Source organism: Somniosus microcephalus, chromosome 8, assembly GCF_052327205.1.
Source record: "Somniosus microcephalus isolate GS21.2 chromosome 8, FLI_Smic_1.0, whole genome shotgun sequence".
Classification (NCBI taxonomy): Eukaryota; Metazoa; Chordata; class Chondrichthyes; order Squaliformes; family Somniosidae; genus Somniosus; species Somniosus microcephalus.
Window position 1 is genome coordinate 239,369,261 of NC_140994.1, and position 21,628 is coordinate 239,390,888.

A 21,628-nucleotide genomic window follows, 5' to 3' on the forward strand; every position below is an offset into this window, starting at 1 on the left:
GGACAAAATTAATTGGCACTTGGAAAAGTATGGGTTAATAAATGAAAGCCAGCATGGATTTGTTAAAGGCAAATCGTGTTTGACTAACTTGATTGAGTTCTTTGATGAAGTAACGGTGAAGGTTGATGTTGTGTATGTGGACTATCAAAAGGCGTTAGATAGAGTACCACATAAAAGAAGTGTTAGAAAAATTGAAGTCCATGGAATTAAAGGGGCAGTGGCAGCGTGGTTACAAAATTGGCTAAGGGTCAGAAAGCAGAGAGTAGTGGTGGACAGTTGTTTTTCAGAATGGAGGGATGTGTTACCCAGGGTTTGGTATTAGGCCCACTGCTCTTTTTGAAATATATTAATGACGTGGACTTGGGTATACAGGGCGTAATTTCAAAGTTTGAAGATGAATTGAAACTCAGAAATCTAGTTAACAATGAAAAGGCTAGTACAGGAAACTCTTTGGTATCCGGCACCGACGGGACCGGGATGGTGCTGGTTGATAAAAAATTCCGGATAACAGAGAGGTATATCTACCGAGGCTATTTTTAACAAACAAAAATTAAAAAATCAAGAAATGTGCAGTATAATTGGGTACTCACCTACAGAATGTTGTGTTAAATGGATGGTGGAAGATGCTTGATTAAATACAGTAATGCCAGTTGAGGGTAATCCATAACTCTTTAATTACTTAACAGTAAAACAAAACTTATAAACGACTGTATACTGTAGTTTTCGGAGTGAGAATTGTACCGGTTATTAGAGAGTTCGGGGGGTGGTGTGCCGGTTAAACGAGAGTTTCCTAATAGATTTCAGGAGGACATTGTCAGATTGGTGAAATAGGCAGACACATGGCTATCTTGTGGTCACTGAAAACAGTTGTATCAATCCCACTGTCACTCTGCTAATTCCGCACAAATCAGGGGTTGAACAAACAACAACAACTTATATTTATATAGCACCTGTAATGTAATAAAACATCCCAAGGCGCTTCACAGGAGCGTTATTGAAAATGATTTTTGACACCGAGCCATATAAGGAGATGTTAGGATGTTCGGGCAGATGCCTTCCTGGCTTCTATGGAGTAACTACTTACTGAATCAGCTGGAGAGCTGGTGAGTTTTAATGACAGTGTCAGTGGTTGCTTTTGGCTCTCTGGTGGGTTGAGGGTTTCCTTCCTGGCAGAGTTAGGCGTAAAGAGGAAGAGCAGTGGATGTTTAACAGCATCATAGTTCACTGAACCAGTCAAACGTAAACCCTTTTCTTCCTGGGGTTCCTCCTAACCATTAACTCGGCCTCAGTTTAACATCTCATCTGAAAGTCGGCTCCTCCCACAATACAACATTCCCTCAGTACTGCACTGAAGTGTCAGCATAGATTACGGACTCAGGTCTCTGGAGTGAACCCACAACCTGCTGACTCGGAGGCCAGAGTGTTGTCCACTGAGCCACAATTCATCATAAGTCAGCATGCCCAGAGTGCGGAAAAGTGTGATCTTTTTCTTCAACATCTTGTGAGTTTCAACTGCGGGGTTCTACTGAGAAACAACAGCAAGGTTTTGAGAAAAGAAAGCCCTAGGGATCAGACCTTAAAGGAGATCATAAGAACATTATTACTATTAACATAAAAGCTGGTATGTTTAGGCAGCAATTTTAATAGCAATAACTGAATAAGAATTGCCGAATATTTTTAATCTTAACTATTTGATAACAACAGACTACACTATTACAGTTCCACACCAAACATTGTTCCCTGGGTGGAAGGACAATTGAGAAAGCTAACCCTAGGCCGCTGTTCTTTCTGTGGAGCTGGTTTCCAAAAGGTGGGAAGATTATCCTGTAATGCTGCTCCTGTGCACTCCCAATGTGTTGCAATCCTGCACCTCACCTTAATGTGTTGCCCATACTATCAATGTGTTGCAACACTGACACCCTTCCCACCACCCAATCTCATCTCACTAAGGGAGCACTTCATAGGAGTGGTAGATTCGGAGCATAAACAAGTACGTTAGCTGACACTAAGGACATGTGGACAGGCGAAATTGGATATGGGCAGAATGGCTTTTGCCCTTGGTTATACGACACGCCCGATATTCACTTCTATTGAGGTCATTATATTCTCTTTCAAATCTACAGACCTTTGAACAAGAGACAGAGCTAAATGATGTAAATTGGAGAACCTTCAATAATCCCAATTCTTCAATTTAAAGGTCGCTTGTGGTCACACCTCGGCGCAGACGTTTTCTTTGATGGAAAGGTGAGAACTGTTCTGCTTTACAGTTGAATTTACACTTTCGATTTGAATTAAATACAGTGCACCAGAAACTAACGAAAAGGATGCAAAATAAAAGGAGAAAAAATGTAGATTGGAAATAACAGAGCATTTTCATACTTTTCTTGCACATTTTCAGCCTTTTATTGATACTCTGAAGCACATCTCTGTAAAACAAAATTCAGAATGGGGCCTGGTGGTGTAACAATATTGAGAATCCATTTTTGTGTTTTATGCACTTGATCTTATAACAGCAACAGATTTTCATTGATTCCATCGTAAGTTTAAGATGTGTCACTATCATCTCACCGCAACAGTCTTATCCCACAGTTAATTCCCCCTTTCTATGTAAAAGAGTCTCATTTCTACTAATACACCACATCGCCTGTGTCCCGCCTCTCCGTAAAATGCAATATTCATGGCAGACGTCTCACTCTGACTGTCATTTTAGTTGGAAGTATTTGAAATGTGTGCACAGCTGTTTGGCTTATGTTACAGATATCCCCAGTAGTAACCTGGAAAAATGCGATGGCATAGAAGTGAAAGTGGTGACCTTAACAGTCGCTGCCAGAATGGATTCGATGGGGGATGAGGACCACGTGTTCTATAACTCTGGGAACGCCTCCAGAGCCACAGTAACTTGGTCAAATACAGCCAGGCGCATCTCTGCACGGCCCTGCTTGCTCTCTATCTTCATGCCACACAATGTTCCTGTTCAGTCCCGAGGCTGTGCACTGAGCATGATGGTGCTCTTTGCACATCAACTGGCCGTGGCGTGAGGAAAGCTTGCCCTGTGGTTGCTATGGCGCCAGAGCAGTATCGTGGATTTTCATTCCCAATGATTTCCCACCCCTCTCTCACTCCCAATAGTCTTCCACTGCTCCTCTGACCCTCGCTAAGGCCTGGCTGCCGTAACCCGTTTTTCAACTGACTGAATGCAGCTAATAGGCGTATTTTCAACCAAGATGCTGAAAGCTGTGAATTTGCTTTTCTCCATCGTAGCGAGCATCGACAGTGGGGTCGACCAGACCTTAGTGGAGATCATCAACACTCTGACGCATTTAACAGAGGGGCAGAAAAGTACGGTAAGCATCTTATGTGTTAACAACAGATCACCACCGAACATCATAATGTACAATAGCCGTTCTAATCATATGTTGAAACACGTTATATATGAACGAAAATGAACATTCATAGTCTGCCTGTCGATGATTACTATCTGATACATACAATGAAATCTGGCTGATTATTCAAACTCAGGGGCCCAGCAAATCTAGAAAAACGAGAAAACCAGGAAACATCTGACAGTGCATGTTCCTCATTGGAGGCTAAATGTCTTCATTAAAAATAGAAAGAAAAAACATTTGTTGTTTCTTCAAATTATGTACAAAGAAACAGCAGAGTTACTTTATACTGATTTATCATCCTGTGTAATAGTCGTGTAGCAGACATTGCTCTAAAATATTAATTATATTGTCTCTAATGATAAAAGTTTATGCTGAGTTTTTAGTCGAACCTACAATTTGAGACACATGGACTGTTACTAATCATGTTTAGTTGCCTCCAAAAGAGCTAACAGTCTGTTGAGGGTTTAGCAATAGTTCAGTTCCATGGTGGTAAACGTTTCGTGCTGAACGGTTTCAGCGATGTGTTACTTTGAATAGAAAGGTTCTAACAGCACATTTCTTGTCTTTGAAGGCTGTCTGTCATAACACCATGGTGCTGGACATTTTCATAGATTCGACGGTAAGTGAAAGTGTTTCTGCAATACGAAATTGAAGTTTGTGAATTGTATTTTAAACGACTGCCACAATATCATTACATCACGACATAGCTTCAATCAGTCTCAACTATCCTTCGACTGGGTAATAATCACTGACCATCCATCTTAGAGTAGGTTGATTTGAAGGAAAAGACCAACTGGTCCATCAAGCCTGCCCCACACTCCTGATGCCGGGTGTATCGTGACTAGACTCTTCCTATCCCCTCGCAGGCAATTAATCTCCTGGGAGAGGTAAAAGGTGAGGGAAAAAAACCCAGGACCAATAAGGGAAAACAATTAGGAAAATTCCTCCCTGACCCCCAAGGGTTATCAAAACCAGTCCACACAATCACACAGACCGCACGTTTGTTAACTGTGAATCTACTTACCTTTCATATGCTATGAACATTTACCATCTTGTGTTTTGGTCCATTTCAACACTCAAACATCGGTTGGCTGTCACTCCATTGCATGTAAAACAGTCTATGGTTTTTTTTTATCAGGCTTTCCTGCTACGTGCTATGTGATATTATTTGAATAAACTAGATCCTTTGTGTAGCTAGTAGGCAGTAGGATTTCATGTGAATGCATTAATATGCTAATACTGCCCAGTGTGATTTCACCCCATTTGTTCTTTTAAAACGACTTACCAGATGTTACCAGGTCAGTAAGTATCTGAAGGAGAAAGATAGATCAGTGTCTTAAGTCTGACCCTTCATCAAAATTTCTAAACTGCCAATTATCTTGAAAGTCAAATTAATATCTAATTATTTCCGACTGAAAACTTGAAAATGTTTTTCTCACCATTACTGGTTGTATAACAATATCTGAAATAACGTTGGTCCTGAGATTACACTTTGGGACATTAGATTACAAACGATTGATGTGCTTGTCTTAAGTTGCTTACTTCATTATATTAGCAGAGGGATTTTAGCCATTTACAACAGCAATAAGCATTCGTATGCTAATAATTTCAGGGTCTTTATCTCTGGACTTAACGAGCTCTTTAATCCATTTCGTCATGAAAGAGAGTTTTATTCATCTGAATGTTTCCAGGGTGACTTCTTTAAGCTTTAATTATAGATTGATTCAATGAAAAGTTCATGGCCAAATCCAGGGGCAATCTGGTAGAATTCATTTTTTTTCTGTCACTGTCTCAGTGTGTTTAAGTATTCAACAATTTGATTTTCAGCCTCAGAGTGTATCAGAAACATTTTGCAAAGCTGTCAAAGCTCTGAAGAGTATTGCTCCCTGTCAGCCCATCCAGCACGACATGGAGAAACTTCAAGTGAACTTGCTGAAAGCAGGAGAACAGGTGAGGCTGCTTTACAACAGACCAACTCATTCAATACTTAGAACCTAATACTGGCAGCACTAAACGTGTTTGCCATTATGGGAATATACTTTACTGGACTAGTAATCCAGAGGATTGGAGTCATAATCCAGAGGATGTGAGGTCAAATCCCAACATGGCAGTTTGAGACTTTCAATTCAGTTTAGAATATAATCTTGAAATAAAACGCTCATATCAGTAAATGTGACCATGGCAGACAGTTGTAAAAACCCAATTGGTTCACGAATATCCTTTAGTTGAGGAAACCTGCATCCTTTACCCGATCTGGCCTATATGTGACTCAAGTTCCACAGCAACGTGGTTGACTCTTAGCTGCCCCCTGATGTGGCCTAGCAAGCCATTGTATCAAACTACTAGCGATTCAAGAAGGCGGCCCACCACCGCCTTCTCAGGGCAACTAATGTGAGCAATAAATACCGGACTTGCTAGCGACACCCACATCCTGAGAATGAATTTTTTAAAAATCTTTATTTTGCTAATCATGAGATATTAAATTTGCCTTGTATGTTACGCCCTGCTTATTTACCATTCTGTGTCACACAGTCACCCTGCAGCTGCACAATTCCACCACTAGAAGGAGCTTCACCAGCTTCAGAGGCAGCAGATCCCCATACCTATACCCATAGCATCACTAATGCACTGAGGGAAAATTGTCCTGACTCTCTGTGGGCAAAATCACAGGAGACCCACTGGTCATCTTCAACAAACAAGTAAAAACTGTTGGTAATTTACCACGAATTCGATTCTACTTGAATAGCCACTATTTAATGTAATTCGTGTTCTGCGAGCATGAAGTCTAACCAGTATTTTTCTCCCTGTAGACACCCACTTGCACTGTGGACAACAATTCTGAGATTCTATTTGGAGAATTTCTGAAGCACCTGAAGACGTTTTCCATGAGAACATACAGTCAATGATATTGTGAAGAATATTGAGATCTTATCTTCAATTAGCTTCAAGCAGTGGGAGAGTAACTGAAACGCTGGTTAAATTTAGGCAGCTCATTTTCTTTTGTGTAATGCAAAAATCACACATACTATCTTTTTATTAGCCTCACAATATTACCACGTTCAAAAATCATTGAATAAATGCTAGTTATGTACTTAATATGCATGTAAATTATATAATGGCCTGTATTTTCCGATTGGAGGCTTCCTGCGTGCGGATGCCTCTGATCTCGAAAAAATCTACGCCCTTACTTGAGGGCTCCGGAGGTCCGGACATTTCTGCTCCTGGGCCTCTCCTGGTGCGCGTGCCCAGAGGCCCAGGTATCCCAGGGGCGCAGGCAGTTCACAAGCGTCCTTGGGATCACGTGGGCCATGGGGAACCAATGAAAGAAGGGAATCCCCCTTCATACTTTTGACAGGTCTCTCAGCTTAGACCCGTCAAAGTATGAATGGGGATCATTCAATAAACACACTAAAACATTTAAATTAAAAAAAAAAATCACTTTTTAAAAATTACATTAAATTAAATATTTTAAACAAAAATTTTATTTTTTGAAAAAAGTAATTAATTTTTTTTATGAGGCTAAATATAAACTTACCTTTTGTAAAAGTATTTTTAAACTATAAATGAGTGAATTTTTTTTTTTTTTTAAACTTTTTTAAACTCTTAAGCTGGTAAAAGCAGGCCTTACGTCTGCTTTTACCAGGCATAAGATTTTTAAGGGATTTCAGCGGGCGGAGGGTCTGCAGAAAGCGGAACTCTCCACCCGCAGAGACACTTCTCCAGGGCAGGCGCAGGATCTGTCAACCGGCACTTGCGAGGTCCCTACGGGTGTGTACACAGCTTGTACACACCCGTAGGGGTCGGAAAATACGGGCCATTGCTTCATTAAACAAAAGTCATATTTATTTGATATCGAACTGAAATACCAATGCTGGTGTAAATGCTGAATGCAATTATAAAAATGCTGAATTTTTGCTACCAACTTATATCATCATAGAATCAAAGAATCGTACAGCACAGAAAGACAGCATTCGGCCCATCGTGCCTGTGCAGGCTGTTTGAAAGAGCGGTCCAATTATTCCCATGGCCCCACTCTTTCCCCATAGCCCCATAAATCTTTCCTTTTATGCTTAATTTGACAGCAAAGTAATAAATTCTTATAAAATATATATTGGGCTAGAAATTCAGTAGGCTTTGCGCCCAGATTTTGCCCAAGGAGGGCTTTTGCGCCACTTGCTGAGCTTACGCCGATATTCAGCGCTGCGGTAATGGCGGCGTTAGCCAGTAGCGCTGTGCCGCCACCGATAACGTCATCGGTGTGCGCAGTGCCCCGCTACCGCCCCGCTACCGGCCCGACCGCCATATTGAGTTGCGGCCGCCTCTTCCGCAGCGGCCGCAAACAGCGATCAGAAAACGGGGCCGTACTGTAGCGTTAGTGGGGCGAGTTAAGGCGGATGTGCGGCCGGCCGCTTTTTCGGCGGCCGCCTGCCCGCACCTCCTTCCCTGGCCTCCTCCACCCCCCCGGCTGTTTTCCGGGAGCCCGACACTTCTCCGTGGTGCCGGGCTCATTTGCCGGCACTAGCGAGCGGCGATCTCGCTGTTGCAGGCACCTCCCCCTTAAGAGAGGGAGGAAGGCCTGCAGTACCGCAGCCTGCCGCTCCGCAGCGGGTGGCGCTGCGGTACCTAGCGCGCCGATATTCAGTTTCAGCGCCCCAAGCGGGGGCGCCGAAACCCTTGAATAGCGGCCGGCTTCGACGTGGGGCGCTGAAACTGAATTTCTGGCGGGCGCAAGTGGCTCCGCGCGCAGCGGTAACTTCTGGGCGCAAGCGAACTGGCGGGCCCAAACTGAATTTCTAGGCCATTGTGTGGAGTTTCTTTGTTTAAAATGAATACTTTTGGTGATCTTCGTACACTAAGTAAGGCTAAGATTGACTACACTTCATTGGTTGTAAAGCGCTTTGGGATGTCCTGAGGTCGTGAAAGGTGCTATATAAATGCAAATCTTTCATTCTTTACGTGAGGAAGATTGATACATTTTTTACTTTTGGCATCCAGTGTACATTTGCAAGTCAGATTTGCCACAATCGGTGGAGTGTAAATCTCATTCTATTTTGCCCCTTTGCGGGACAAAATTAATTTTCACTTGCAAAAAGACAGGCTAATAAATGACAGCTAACACAGATTTGTTAAAGGAAACTCGTGTCTGAGGAACTTGACCGAGTTCTTTGATGAAATAACAGAGAAGGTTGATGTTGTGTATGTAGACTTTCAAAAGGCGTTTGGTTACATACATAGGATTACATCGGATATACGACACAGAAACAGGCCATTCGCCCCAACCAGTCCATGCTGGCATTTATGCTCCACACGAGCCTCCTCCCATCTTTCCTCATCTAAATCTATCAGCATAACCCTCTATTCCCTTCTCCCTCATGTGCTTGTCCAGCCTTCCCTTAAATGCATCTATACTATTCGCTTCCATCACTCCCTGTGGTAGCAAGTTCCACATTCTTACCACTCTTTGGGTAAAGAAGTTTCTGCTGAATTCCCTATTGGATTTCTTGGTGAGTATCTTATATTGATGGCCTCTAGTTATGCTCTTCCCCACAAGTGGAAACATTCGCTCTGTATCCCCATAATTTTTCATAATTTTAAAGACCTCTATTAGGTCACCCCTCAGCCTTTTTTCAAGAGAAAAGAGACCCAGCCTGTTCATCCTTTCCTGATATGCATACCCTCACATTTCTGGTATCATCCTTGTAAATCTTCCTTGCACCCTCTCCAGTGCCTCTGTGTCCTTTTTCTAATATGGCGACCAGAACTATACGCAGTACTCTTAAGTGTGGTCTAACCAAGGTTCGATACAGGTTTAGCATAACTTCCTTACTTTACAATTCTATCCCTCTAGAAATAAACCCTAGTGCTTGGTTTGCTTTTTTTATGGCCTTGCTAACCTGTGTCGCAACTTTTAGTGATTTGTTTATTTGTACTCCAACATCCCTTTGTTCCTCGACCCCACCTAAACTCATAAGAAATAGGAATAGGAGTAGGCCATTCGGCCCCTCGAGCCTGCCCCGCCATTCAATAAGATCATGGCTGATCTGATCTTGACCTCAACACCACTTTCCCGCCCGATCCCCTTCACCCTTGACCCCCCTGTAGCTCAAATATATGTCTATCTCAGCCTTGAATATATTCAATGGCCCGTAATTTCCGATCGGAGGCTTCCTGCGTGTGGAGATCTCCGATCTGGAAAAAATCTATGCCCTTACCTGAGGGCTCCGGAGGTCTGGACATTTCAACTTCTGGGCCTCTGCTCTACGAAATGCGCAGGGCCTGCCTATCCCAGGGGCATATGCGGTTCACAAGCATCCCTGGGATCACGTGGGCCATGGGGAACCAATGAAAGAAGGGAATCCCCCTTCATACTTTTGACAGGTCTCTCAGCTTAGACCCGTCAAAGTATGAATGGGGATCACTCAAAAAACGCATCAAAACATTAAATAAATTTTTTTAAATATCACGTTTTAAAATTAGCTAAAATTACATTAAATTAAATATTTTAAACAAAAATTTAATTTTTGTAAAAAATATTTAAAGTTTTTTATGGGGCTTAAAATAAACTTACCTTTTTTATAAGTATTTTTAAATTATAAATGTGTGAATTTTTTTTTTTTAACTTTTAAAAACTCTTATGCTGGTAAAAGCAGGCCTTACGCCTGCTTTTACAAGGCGTAAGATTTTTAAGGGATTTCAGCGGGCGGAGGTTCTGCAGAAAGCGGAACTGTCCTCCCGCAGAGACACTTCACTAGAGCAAGCGTGCGATCTGTCAAGAGGATTCTTGACTGATCGGAAGTGCTGGTTTTCATCGCATGCGCTTCGCATGCCTGAAACTGGCACTTGCGAGGTCCCTAGGGGTGTGTACACAGCTCATACCCAACCATAGGCATCGGAAAATACGGGTCAATGACTCCACCTCCACAGCTCTCTGAGGGAAGAGAATTCCAAAGATTCACGACCCTCTGAGAGAAGAAATTCCTCCTCATCTCCGCTTTAAATGGGCGACCCCTTATCCTGAAACTGTGCCCCCAATTCTAGATTTCCCCACGAGGGGAAACATCCTCCCTGCATCTACCCTGTCAAGCCCCCTCAGAATCTTATATGTTTCAATAAGATCACCTCTCATTCTTCTAAACTCCAATGAGTATAGGTCCAACCTGCTCAACCTTATGAAGACAACCCCGACATCTCAGGAATTAACCTAGTGAACTTTCTCTGAAATGCCTCCTTAAATAATGAGACCAAAACTGTATGCAGTACTCCAGGTGTGGTCTCACTAGCGCCCTGTACAGTTGTAGCAAGACTTCCCTACTTTTATACTCCATTCCCCTTGCAATAAAGGCCAATATTCCATTTGCCTTCCTCATTACTTGCTGTACCTGCATGCTAACGTTTTGTGTTTCATGTACGAGGACACCCAGATCTCCCTGTACCGCAGCATTATGGAGTCTCCATTTAAATAACAATTTGCTTTTATATTTTTCCTACCAAAGTGGATAACCTCACATTTTCCCACATTATACTCCATCTGCCGAATTCTTGCCCACTCACTTAACCTATCGATATCCCTTTGCAGACTCTATGTCCTCCTCACAACTTGCTTTTCCACCTATCTTTGTATCATCTGCAAATTTGGCTACATTACACTCAGTCCCTTCATCCAAGTCATTAATATAGATTGGAAATAGTTGAGGCCCCAGCACTGATCCCTGTGGCACCCCACTAGTTAGTTTGACAACCGGAAAATGACCCATTTATCCCGACTCTTTGTTTTCTGTTAGTTAGCCAATCCTCTATCCATGCTAATATATTAACCCCAACCCCGTGAGCTCTTATCTTGTGCAGTAACCTTTTATGTGGCACCTTATCGAATGCCTTCTGGAAATCCAAATATACTACATCTACTGGTTCCCCTTTATCCACCCTGCTCGTTACATCTTCAAAGAACTCTAGTAAATTTGTCAAACACGATTTTCCTTTCATAAAACCATGTTGACTCTGCTTGATTGTATTTTGATTTTCTAAATGTACTGCTACTACTTCTTTAATAATGGATTCCGCTATTTTCCCAATGACATGTTAGGCTAATTGGCCTATAGTTTCCTGCTTTTTGCCTCCCTCCTTTCTTGAATAGGGGCGTTACATTTGCGGTTTTCCAATCCGCTGGGACCTCTCCAGAATCCAGGGAATTTTGGTAGATTACAACCAACGCATCCACTATCTCTGCAGCCACTTTTATGACCCTAGGATGTAGGCCATCGGGTCCAGGGGACTTGTCGGCCTTTAGTCCCATTAGTTTGTCTAGTACTTTTTCTCTAGTGATAGTCATTGTTTTAAGTTCCTCCCTCCCTAAAGCTCCTTGATTATCAATTATTATTGGGATGCTTTTATTGTCTTCTTCCATGAAGACAGATACAAAATATTTGTTCAAAGTCTCTGCCATTTCCCTGTTTCCTATTATTAATTCCTCAGTCCCATCATCTAAGGGACCAACGTTTACTTTAGCTACTCTCTTCCCTTTTATATATCTGTAGAAGCTCTTACTGTCTGTTTTTATATTTTTTGCTAGTTTACTTTCATAATCTATCCTCTCCCTCTTTATTATTGTTTTAGTCATCCTTTGCTCGTTTCTAAAAATTTCCCAATCCTCTGGCCTACCACTAATCTTTACAACATTGTATGCCTTTTCTTTCATTTGATACCATCCTTAACGTTCTTATTTAGCCACAGATGGTTCATCCTTCTCATAGAGTCTTTCTTTCTCACTGGAATGAAACATTGCTGAGAGTTATGAAATATCTCCTTAACTGCCTGCCACTGCTTATCTACCCTCTTACCCTTTAATCTATTTTCCCAGTCTACTTTAGCCAACTCTGTCTTCATACCTATGTAATTGCCTTTACTTAAGTTTAGAACACTAGTTTCAGACCCCAGTTTCTCACACTCAAACTGAATTTGAAATTCTACCATGCTATGATCACTCTTCCCTAGAGGATCCTTTACTATGAGATCATTAATTAATCCTGTGTCATTACACATTACCAGATCCAAATTAGCCTTCTCCCTGGTTGGTTCTACAATGTATTGTTCTAAGAAACCATCCCAAATACAATCTATGAACTCGTCCTCAAGGCTACCCTTGCCAATTTGATTTGTCCAATCTATATGAAGACTAAAATTGCCCATGATTATCGCAGTACCTTTCTTACAAGCCCTCATTATTTCTTGATTTATATTCTGTGCTATAATGTAGCTATTGTTAGGGGGCCTATAGACTACTCCCACCAGTGACTTATTTCCCTTACTATTTCTTATCTCCACCCAAATTGATTCTACATCCTAATCTTCTGAGCCAATATCATTTCTCACCACTGCACTGATCTCATCCTTTATTAACAGAGCTACCCCACCTCCTTTACCTTTCTGCCTATCCTTCTGAAATGTCAAGTACCCCTGAATATTCAGTTCCCAGCCTTGGTCACCTTGCAACCACATCTCTGTAATGGCTATCAGATCATACCCATTTATTTCTATTTGTGCTGTCAACTCATCTATCTTGTTATGAATGCTGCATGCATTCAGATAAAGCGCTTTAAATTTTTTCTTTATACCATTTTTACCTACTCTGAAACTATTTGCTGGTGCACGCTTATGTTCGTACACTCTGTCTCCTCCTGTCACACTCTGGTTATCAGTACCCCTATCACACTCTCTAAATGATAAGTGACCTCTCTATTCCTACCAAAATGTAATACCTCACATTTATTTGTGTTGAATTTGATTTGCCAATTATATACCCATTCTGCAAGTTTATTAACGTCCTCCTGTAATTTGTTGCAGTCCTCCTCAGTATTGACTATCCCCCCCAGTTTGGTGTCATCCACAAATTTAGAAATTGTGTTTTTGATTCCAAAAACTAAATCGTTAATATAAATTGTGAACAGCAGTGGTCCCAGCACTGATCCTTGTGGAACACCACTACCCACCTTCTGCCACTGTGAATAGCTTCCCTTTACTCCTACTTTCTGCTTTCTGTCCTGAAGCCAGCCAGCAATCCATTCTGCTACTTGTCCCCTGACTCCGCATTCTCTGACCTTGTTCATCAGTCTATTATGGGGTAACTTATCGAAGGCCTTTCGAAAATCCAGATAAATTACATCTACTACAATACCATTGTCTACTCTCTCTGTTACCTCTTCAAAAACTTCAATAAGGTTGGTCAAGCAAGACTTTCCCTTTTGAAATCCATGCTGACTATTATTATATTTTTGGTTTCTAGATGTTCTTCTATTTTCTCCTTTAGTAGGGACTCCATTATTTTTCCTACCACTGATGTTAAGCTGACTGGTCTATAATTCCCTGGACATGTTCTATCCCCCTTCTTAAATATTGGTATTACGTTAGCTATCCGCCAGTCCTCTGGCACTACACCTTTTTCTAACGAATTATTAAGTATGCGTTGTAATGCCTCTGCTATCTCTTCCCTAGATTCTTTTAAAATGCGTGGATGCAATCCATCCAGGCCTGAGGTTTTATCCTCTTTGAGTTTGATTAGTTTATTTAATATATCCCCTTTTTTATTTTAAATGCACTTAACTCATTGCTAATCTCATCACCCAATGTCATGTCCACCTGTTCTATCTCCTTGGTAAATACTGAAGCAAAATAATTATTTAATATTTCTGCCATCTCTCTATCATTACCTGTGGCCTTCTTTGATCTCACAAAGGCCTTCGACACTGTCAACTGTGAGGGATTATGGAGTGTCCTCCTCAAATTCGGCTGCCCTCAAAAGTTTGTCACCATCCTCTGCCTGCTTCACAACGACATGCAAGCCGTGATCCTGACCAACGGTTCCACCACAGGCCTAATTCACGTATGGACTGGTGTCAAGCAAGGCTGTGTCATCGCACCAACTCTCTTCTCGATCTTCCTTGCTGCAATGCTCCATCTCACCCTCAGTAAGCTCCCCGCTGGAGTGGAGCTAATTTACAGAACAAATGGGAAACTGTTTAACCTCCGTCGCCTCCAGTCCAGATCCAAGGTCGTCCCATCCTCTGTCGTCGAATTACAGTATGCAGATGATGCTTGTGTCTGCCCTCACTTGGAGGTCGAACTCCAAAACATCGTCAACACCTTCTCTGAAGCATACGAGAGCATGGGCCTTACACTAAACATCCATAAGACAAAGGTCCTCTACCAACCTGCCCCGCCACACAATACTGCCCCCCGATTATCAAAATCCACGACAAGGCCTTGGACAACATGGACCACTTTCCATACCTCAGGAGCCTACTGTCAACAAGGGCAGACATCGATGACGAAGTCCAACGCCACCTTCAGTGTGCCAGTGCAGCCTTCGCTCGCCTGAGGAAGAGAGTGTTTGAAGACCAGGACCTCAAACCCGGCACTAAGCTCATGGTCTATAGAGCAGCAGTGATACTCGCCCTGCTGTATGCCTCAGAGACATGAACCATGTACAGCAGGCACCTCAAAGCACTGGAGAGGTGCAACCAATGCTGCCTCTGCAAGATCCTGCAAATCCATTGGCAGGATAGGCGCACCAATGTCAGTGTTCTTGCTCAGGCCAACATCTCCAGCATCGATGCTTTGACCACGCCCGATGAGCTCCGATGGATGGGTCACATTGTCCGCATGCCCGATACGAGACTCCCAAAACAAGTGCTCTACTCGGAGCTCTGACACAGCAGAGAGCCCCAGGTGGGCAGAGGAAACACTTAAAGGACACCCTCAAAGCCTCCTTGGAAAAGTGCAACATCCCCACTGGCACCTGGGAATCCCTGGCCCAAGACCGCACAAAGTGGAGGAGAAGCATCCGGGAAGGCGCCGAACACCTCGAGTCTCTTCACTGGGAGCAAGCGGAAGCCAAGCACAAATAGCGGAAGGAGCGCACATCGACCCATGCACCCCACCCACCCGCCCCTTCAACCACTGTCTGTTCCACCTGTGACAGAGACTGTAGGTCCCGCATTGGACTCATCAGTCACCTGAGAACTCATTTTTAATGTGGAAGCAAGTCATCCTCAGTTCCGAGGGACTGCCTAAGAGAAAGAAGAAGAGATCCCTCCCCCAATCTTACTAGTTTAAAGCCTTTGCTACTTCCCTATTCACCCTTTCCGCTAGGATACGGGTCCCATCCTGGTTCAGGTGGAGCCCGTCCCATCGGTACAGCTCCTTCCTGTCCCAGTACTGGTGCTAGTGTCCCGTGAAAAGGGACCCCTCTTTCCCACACCAGCCCTTTAGCCACGTGTTAATTCTCCTGATCTGTCTGCTTGTATGCCAATTTGCACGTGACTCGGGCAATAATCCAGAGATTATTACCCTCAAGGTCCTGCATTTTAATTTAGATCCTAACTCCTGATACTCTTTCAGCAGGACCTCCTCCCTGTTCCTACCTATGTTGTTTGTTCCAACATGGACCACGACAACTGGATTTACCCCCTCCCTTTCCAAGTTCCTCTCCAGCCGCCGTGAGATATCCCTTACCCTGGCAACACACTCTTCAGGATTCTCGTTCTTGGCTGCAGAGGACGCTATCTATCCCCCTAATTATAGAGTCCCCTATTATTACCACATTTCTATTCTGCTCTTTCCCCTCTTGGACAGCCTTCTGCGCCACGGTACCTTGGTCTGCATTGTGGCTGACCTCCCTGCAGTCTTTCTCCTTGTCCTCACAGGTAGCGAGTACATCGTACCTGTTGGAAAGGACCAGTGCCTGCAGGACCTCCTTCTGAACCTCTCCTAAATCCCCGCAACCCATCTCCCTAACAACAACAAATAACAACAACAACTTGTATTTATATAGCGCCTTTAAAGTAGTAATGCGTCCCAAGGCACTGCACAGGAGTATTGCAAGACAAAAAAAACAGTCACACCTCCCTTTCCTGAACCAGTGCTTTCCTCTGGGGTGTGATTGTATTGTGGATAAAACTGTCCAGAAATTCCTCCACCTCCCTTATGTGTCGGAGTGTCTCCAACTCGCACTCCAGCTCAATGACTCTGAGCAGAGAGATTCGAGATGGATACATCTCCTGCAGACGTGTTTGCTTGGGACAGTCTCGTCATCCACAAATTCCCACATACTGCAGTCCAGACACACAACCTGCCCTGCCATATCTTAGACTAGCCTTATTTTATTTATTTAATTAGTTAAAGTCTTTATTCAATTATTATTTACAGTTATATTAATTGGTTTATCTAGTTAAGCTATAAATTTAATATAGTATGTTATAGTTTCCTGCTCCTTGTTTAAACCACTGTCTTAGTTTCGAGAGAAAAAAAACCTTAATACACACCAACCAATCACCTACCTACTGTCCTGTGATGTCACACCTTGTTTTTTTTGGAAATTGTGGAAGGATCGGCCGCCACGGCCTCCGATTAGTTCCGCGCTCTTCCTCCGCTCTCTCCTTTATGTCCTGCTTCCGTCGCCGCCTCCGATTAGTTCCACGCTCTTCCTCCACTCTCTCCTTTATGTCCCGCTGCCATCGCCGCCTCCGATTAGTTCCGCGCTCTTCCTCCGCTCTCTCCTTTATGTCCCGCTGCTGCCAATTAGGTCCGTGCTGTTCCTCTGCTCCCTGCTTTATATCACGCCCTCGCCGCCACTGCCTCCGATTGATAAAGTGCAACATAATACGTTGGAGTATGTTAGCAAAATTGAAGCCAATGGGATTAAAGGGCAGTGGCAGCAAAAGGTAGTGGTGAATGGTTGTTTTTCAGACTGGAAGGAAGTATACAATGGTGTCCCCAGGGCTTCAGGAGGACATAGACAAACCTGTGAAATGGGCAGACACATGGTAGATGAAATTTAATACAGAGAAGTGTGAAATGATGCACTTTGGGAGGAAGAATGTGGAGAGGCAATATAAATGAAATTATTCAATGATAAAGATTGTGCAGGAACAGAGAGACCTGTTTTTGTTTTATTTATTTGTTCATGGGATGTGGACATCACCAGCATTTATTGCCCATCTTTAATTGCCCTTGAGAAGGTGGTGGTGAGCCAGCATTTCAGAGGGCAGTTAAGAGTCAACCACAGTGCTGTGGGTCTGGAGTCACATATAGGCCAGACCGGGAATGGACAGCAGATTTCCTTCCCAATAGGACGTTAGTGAACCAGAGGGATTTTTACGACAATCCGGTAGTTTCATGGTCACCATCACTGGTACTAGCTTTTTTTATTCCAGATGTATTTAATTAACTGAATTTAAATTCCCCAGCTGCCGTAGTGGGATTATGAATTCTTGTCTCCAGATTATTACTCCAGGCCTCTCGATTATGTAGGGGTTCGCAAAATCCCCTCAGCCCCGAAGATCGGGAAATATTAATCCACATCGTGGACAAAGACTTTGCGTGATTTAAATTGTCTCTGGGTTGGACAATGTTTTAAAACATACCCAGAACCGCAAGAAGGCTGCGTTAAGCTAGGCAGCACTTGGACAACACCGGAATCAAAGAACTTTGTAAAAAAAATCGCACACCTTAAGACAGTACATTTTATTAAAAAATGCACTCTTGAGTTTGGTAAATTGCCCAGGGATAAAATGGCCGTCAGACTACGTGGCCAAGGACAAAGGGCCTGGAAGCAGCTTTCTGTGTCTGTGAAGCAACGGCAGTCAAATTCTGTCAATCAAAAGGGGAGTTTCCCCTCCCTGCAGAGACAATCGATGTTTGTTTACAGAAACTGCTACTTTGTGTACACAAGGGATTAAACCACTTAGGCTGTGACCACAGGACAATGGCTTCTGTTTACTATAGCCTTCCAGGCTGCTTACATAGTAATACAGCCCCATTCAAATCCCATCAGGATGAACGAAAATAGTTCAATAGCCCATCACACACAATGAACTCAGCACAGAAGAGACATTTGGACTGAGGAAGGGAACAGTTTAAAGTGAATGGGTTTGAATCACCCATTACTGGACAATGGGGACAGTTGGATCCCTTTTGTTTTAGCCCAGAAACTTCTGGATCTGGGCGGGAACATTTCGGCCCCAAAATTGGGGTATAAAAGATAGCTTCTCAGGGGCATCTCTCTCTCTCTGGCTTGCCTCTATGTGCCCTCTACAGCGTGGAGTCTGTCTGAAGAAGTAAAACACCAGGGCCTAGAAATTCACTAGCCTTAGCGCCGCTTTTGAGGCGCTAGAGGGACTAGCGCCAGAGTTATGGCCAGTTGAAAAATTCCCTGGGGCCCTAAAGCGGCGTTGCACCGGTAGCGCTGCGCCGGCACCGATGACGTCATCGGTGTGCGCAGCGTCCCGGTTGCCATGCCAACGGGCCCCAGCGCCGAAATTCAGTTGCGGCCGCCTCGCCCGTGGCAGCCGCAACTAAGACTCTGGCAACAGAGTCCAACATGTGTTTGCGCCGGCGCATTAAAGGCCCCGCGGCGGCCGGCCGCTTTCCCGCCGGCCGCCTGCCCGCAGCTCCCTCCCCGGACTTCTCCCCCCCCCCCGGAACAGATGCAAGCCCGGCACTTGTCCGAGGTGCCGGGCTCATTTTTAAACAGATTTGCGCGGGCCGCGGCCGGGTGCAGGCAGCTCCTCCTTAACGGAAGGAGGAGGCCTGCACTTCCCCAGCCTGCCGCACCGCATCGGGTGCCGCAGCACCGGAATTGCGGCGCTAAACGGCAGTTAGCGCCCTTTTCCAGGCGCTAAGACCCTTCAGTAGCGCCGGCAGCCGTTTGGGCGCGGCGCTACTGAATTTTTGGCGCGCGCAGGGGGACTTAGCGCCGGCACTAACTTTCGGCGCTAAAGCCCTGGCTAAGCCAAAACCCAATTTCTAGGCCCAGTAGTTTACTTTTAAAACACTGGGGTGTTTCTTTACTTCAGGGCAGTGAAGATCTCGTGGGACACAGAGCTGGCATTGCAGTGGTGAGCATATATTTTTCTGGCCTTCCACAAGGCAACTTAGGATAGGCTTAGGGGTGGGAGTAAAGTGGGGATTTCGCTAGAATTGTATTTTAGTCGATTTCTCTCGTTGTGTCTGTTTTTCCTCCCCTATTTAAGCAATTTTACCATGATTACTTTGATCGTGTGGTGTAGTTTCTTAGTTTTAATAAAATTTGACTTTCTTGCATCCAGACCATTTGTCCGTTTTAATATATCATTAATTATAAGTTCCTCCAGTCAGAACTGGAAGGGGTGGTTTAGCGATTCAAAACCGCTGATTGGAATTGGTCACAGTGCAGTGGCAAAAAGGCTGCCTGACCAGGTAAATTACTGTAAACCAGGTAAAGGAAGGTAAATTACTGTAAACCAGGTAAAGGATGCCCCCTACAATTATTAGTCAGGAACATGACCACTATGCTACTGTTCCTTTGGGTTCACATTAGGAGTTTCAACACTCCAGGATTTTCATGGAGTCTCCAGGAATTAAAGACAAATCTCCAGGATACTGTTGCTCGCAAACCTTGGCGAAAAATCATGGGGACACTTTGAACACTTTGGTTTATTAATTATAAAACTACCGGACATGGGAAAAAAGGCTGTTGGCTGACAGTGGAGAATCATCCAATCGGATAATAATGAGTCTATTCGCTTTCCGATTGGCTAAGGAATGTGGTGCACCGTGAGGATGGACATGTCAGGTGGCCAATGGCGGGAGTGTTGGAGGCAGGAGGTCATGTGATCAAACCTCCAGGAATATGTCCAACAATGCTGGCAATCCTAGTTCACATACATTTTAATCTATGAAGATAGCAAGACAAGTTGATAAAGCTGTTAAAAAGGTGTACGGGATCCTTGGCCTTATAAATAGAGGCATAGAGTACAAAAAAAGACTCACATTTATATAGCGTCATTCACGACCTCAGGATGTCCCAATGCGCTTTACCGCCAATGAAGTGCTTTGGAAGTGTAGTCAATTTGCACACAGCAAGCTCCCACAAACAGCGACGTAATAATGACCAGATAATCTGCTTTTTTTTTGTTATGTTGATGAGGGATAAATATTGGCAAGGACATCAGGGATAACTCCTCTGCTCTTCTTCGAATTAGTACCATAGGGATCTTTTACTTCCACCTGAGAGAGCAGAGAGGACCTTGGTTTAACATCTCCTCCAAAAGATGGCACCTCCGACGGTGCAGCACTGCCCTGGAGTGCCAGCCAATATTTCACTGTGCTCAAGTCTCATGGAGTGGGACTTGAACCCACAACCATTCTTGACTCAGAAGTGAGAGTACTACCCACTGAACCATGACTGACACTTAGTTTTCTTTCTTTTTATAGAGTACAAAAGCAAGGAAGTTATGCTAAACCTTTATAAATCACTGGTTAGGCCTCAGCTGGAGTATTGTGTCCAATTCTGGGCACCACACTTTAGAAAGGATGTCAAGGCCTTGGAGAGGGAGAAACTGCTTCCACTGGCAGAAGGGTCGGTAACCAGGAGACACAAATTTAAGATGATTGCCAAATTAATCAGAGGGGAGATGAGGAGAATTATTTTTATGCGGCGAGTTGTTATGACCTGGAATTCACCGTCCATGCCACAGATTTCTGGTCGTATGCTTGGGCAAAGTGACCCTTTATTTTTAAATGTCCCCCTTTAATTGGGCCACCGGATGGGGTTCTGACAATACTTGAGTCGTGACGTTCATGGCAGGTAAGGACAAAGTAAACAACACAAAGTACAAACGATCCGCATGAGAGCGAGGAGGGCTTTTGACCCATTGGTTGTATAGTGGTGTAGCCCAGCTTTTGGATTGTTGAGACTGGTTTCACCACAGGGTTTGCTTTATCTTTGCTCGAGTACCATCGGGTAAGATCTAATCTTAGTCTCTCAGAACATCTGGCACCTTCCCACTCATCTCTGTATGCCTCAGAGACATGGACCATGTACAGCAGGCACCTCAAAGCACTGGAGAGGTACCACCAACACTGCCTCCGCAAGATCCTGCAAATCCATTGGCAGGATAGGCGCACCAACGTCAGTGTTCTTGCTCAGGCCAACATCCCCAGCATCGAAGCTCTGACCACGCTCAATCAGCTCCGATGGACGGGTCACATTGTCTGCATGCCCGATACGAGACTCCCAAAATAAGCGCTCTACTCGGAGCTCCGGCACGGCAAGAGAGCCCCAGGTGGTCAGAGGAAACGCTTCAAGGACATTCTCAAAGCCTCCTTGAAAAAGTGTAACATCCCCACTGACACCTGGGAATCCCTGGCCCAAGACCGCACAAAGTGGAGGAGAAGCATCCGGGAAGGCGCTGAACACCTCGAGTCTC

At 44.0% G+C, this 21,628-nt stretch overlaps 1 protein-coding gene across 4 annotated transcripts; it reads left to right on the top strand.

The window, feature by feature from the left end:
• The first annotated feature begins 2,094 nt into the window (after positions 1-2,094).
• On the top strand, positions 2,095-19,487 carry LOC147114188 (interleukin-4-like). Of its 4 annotated transcripts, none has more exons than XR_015079368.1 (5): positions 2,095-2,244; positions 3,262-3,344; positions 3,958-4,005; positions 5,214-5,336; positions 6,197-19,487. XR_015079368.1 is itself a non-coding variant. In XM_085995842.1 (5 exons), the coding sequence occupies exons 1-4, from the start codon at positions 3,195-3,197 to the stop codon at positions 6,087-6,089; spliced, it is 492 nt and encodes a 163-aa protein (XP_085851968.1). In that variant the 5' UTR covers positions 2,876-3,194; the 3' UTR covers positions 6,090-6,098; positions 6,197-19,487. The 4 variants fall into 4 exon arrangements, 3 of the variants coding, with proteins under 3 accessions (XP_085851968.1, XP_085851966.1, XP_085851969.1); XM_085995842.1 differs by lacking the exon at positions 2,095-2,244 and adding an exon at positions 5,919-6,098 and having other exon boundaries at positions 2,876-3,344; XM_085995840.1 differs by lacking the exon at positions 2,095-2,244 and adding an exon at positions 5,919-6,085 and having other exon boundaries at positions 2,876-3,344.
• The last annotated feature ends 2,141 nt before the right edge of the window (positions 19,488-21,628 follow it).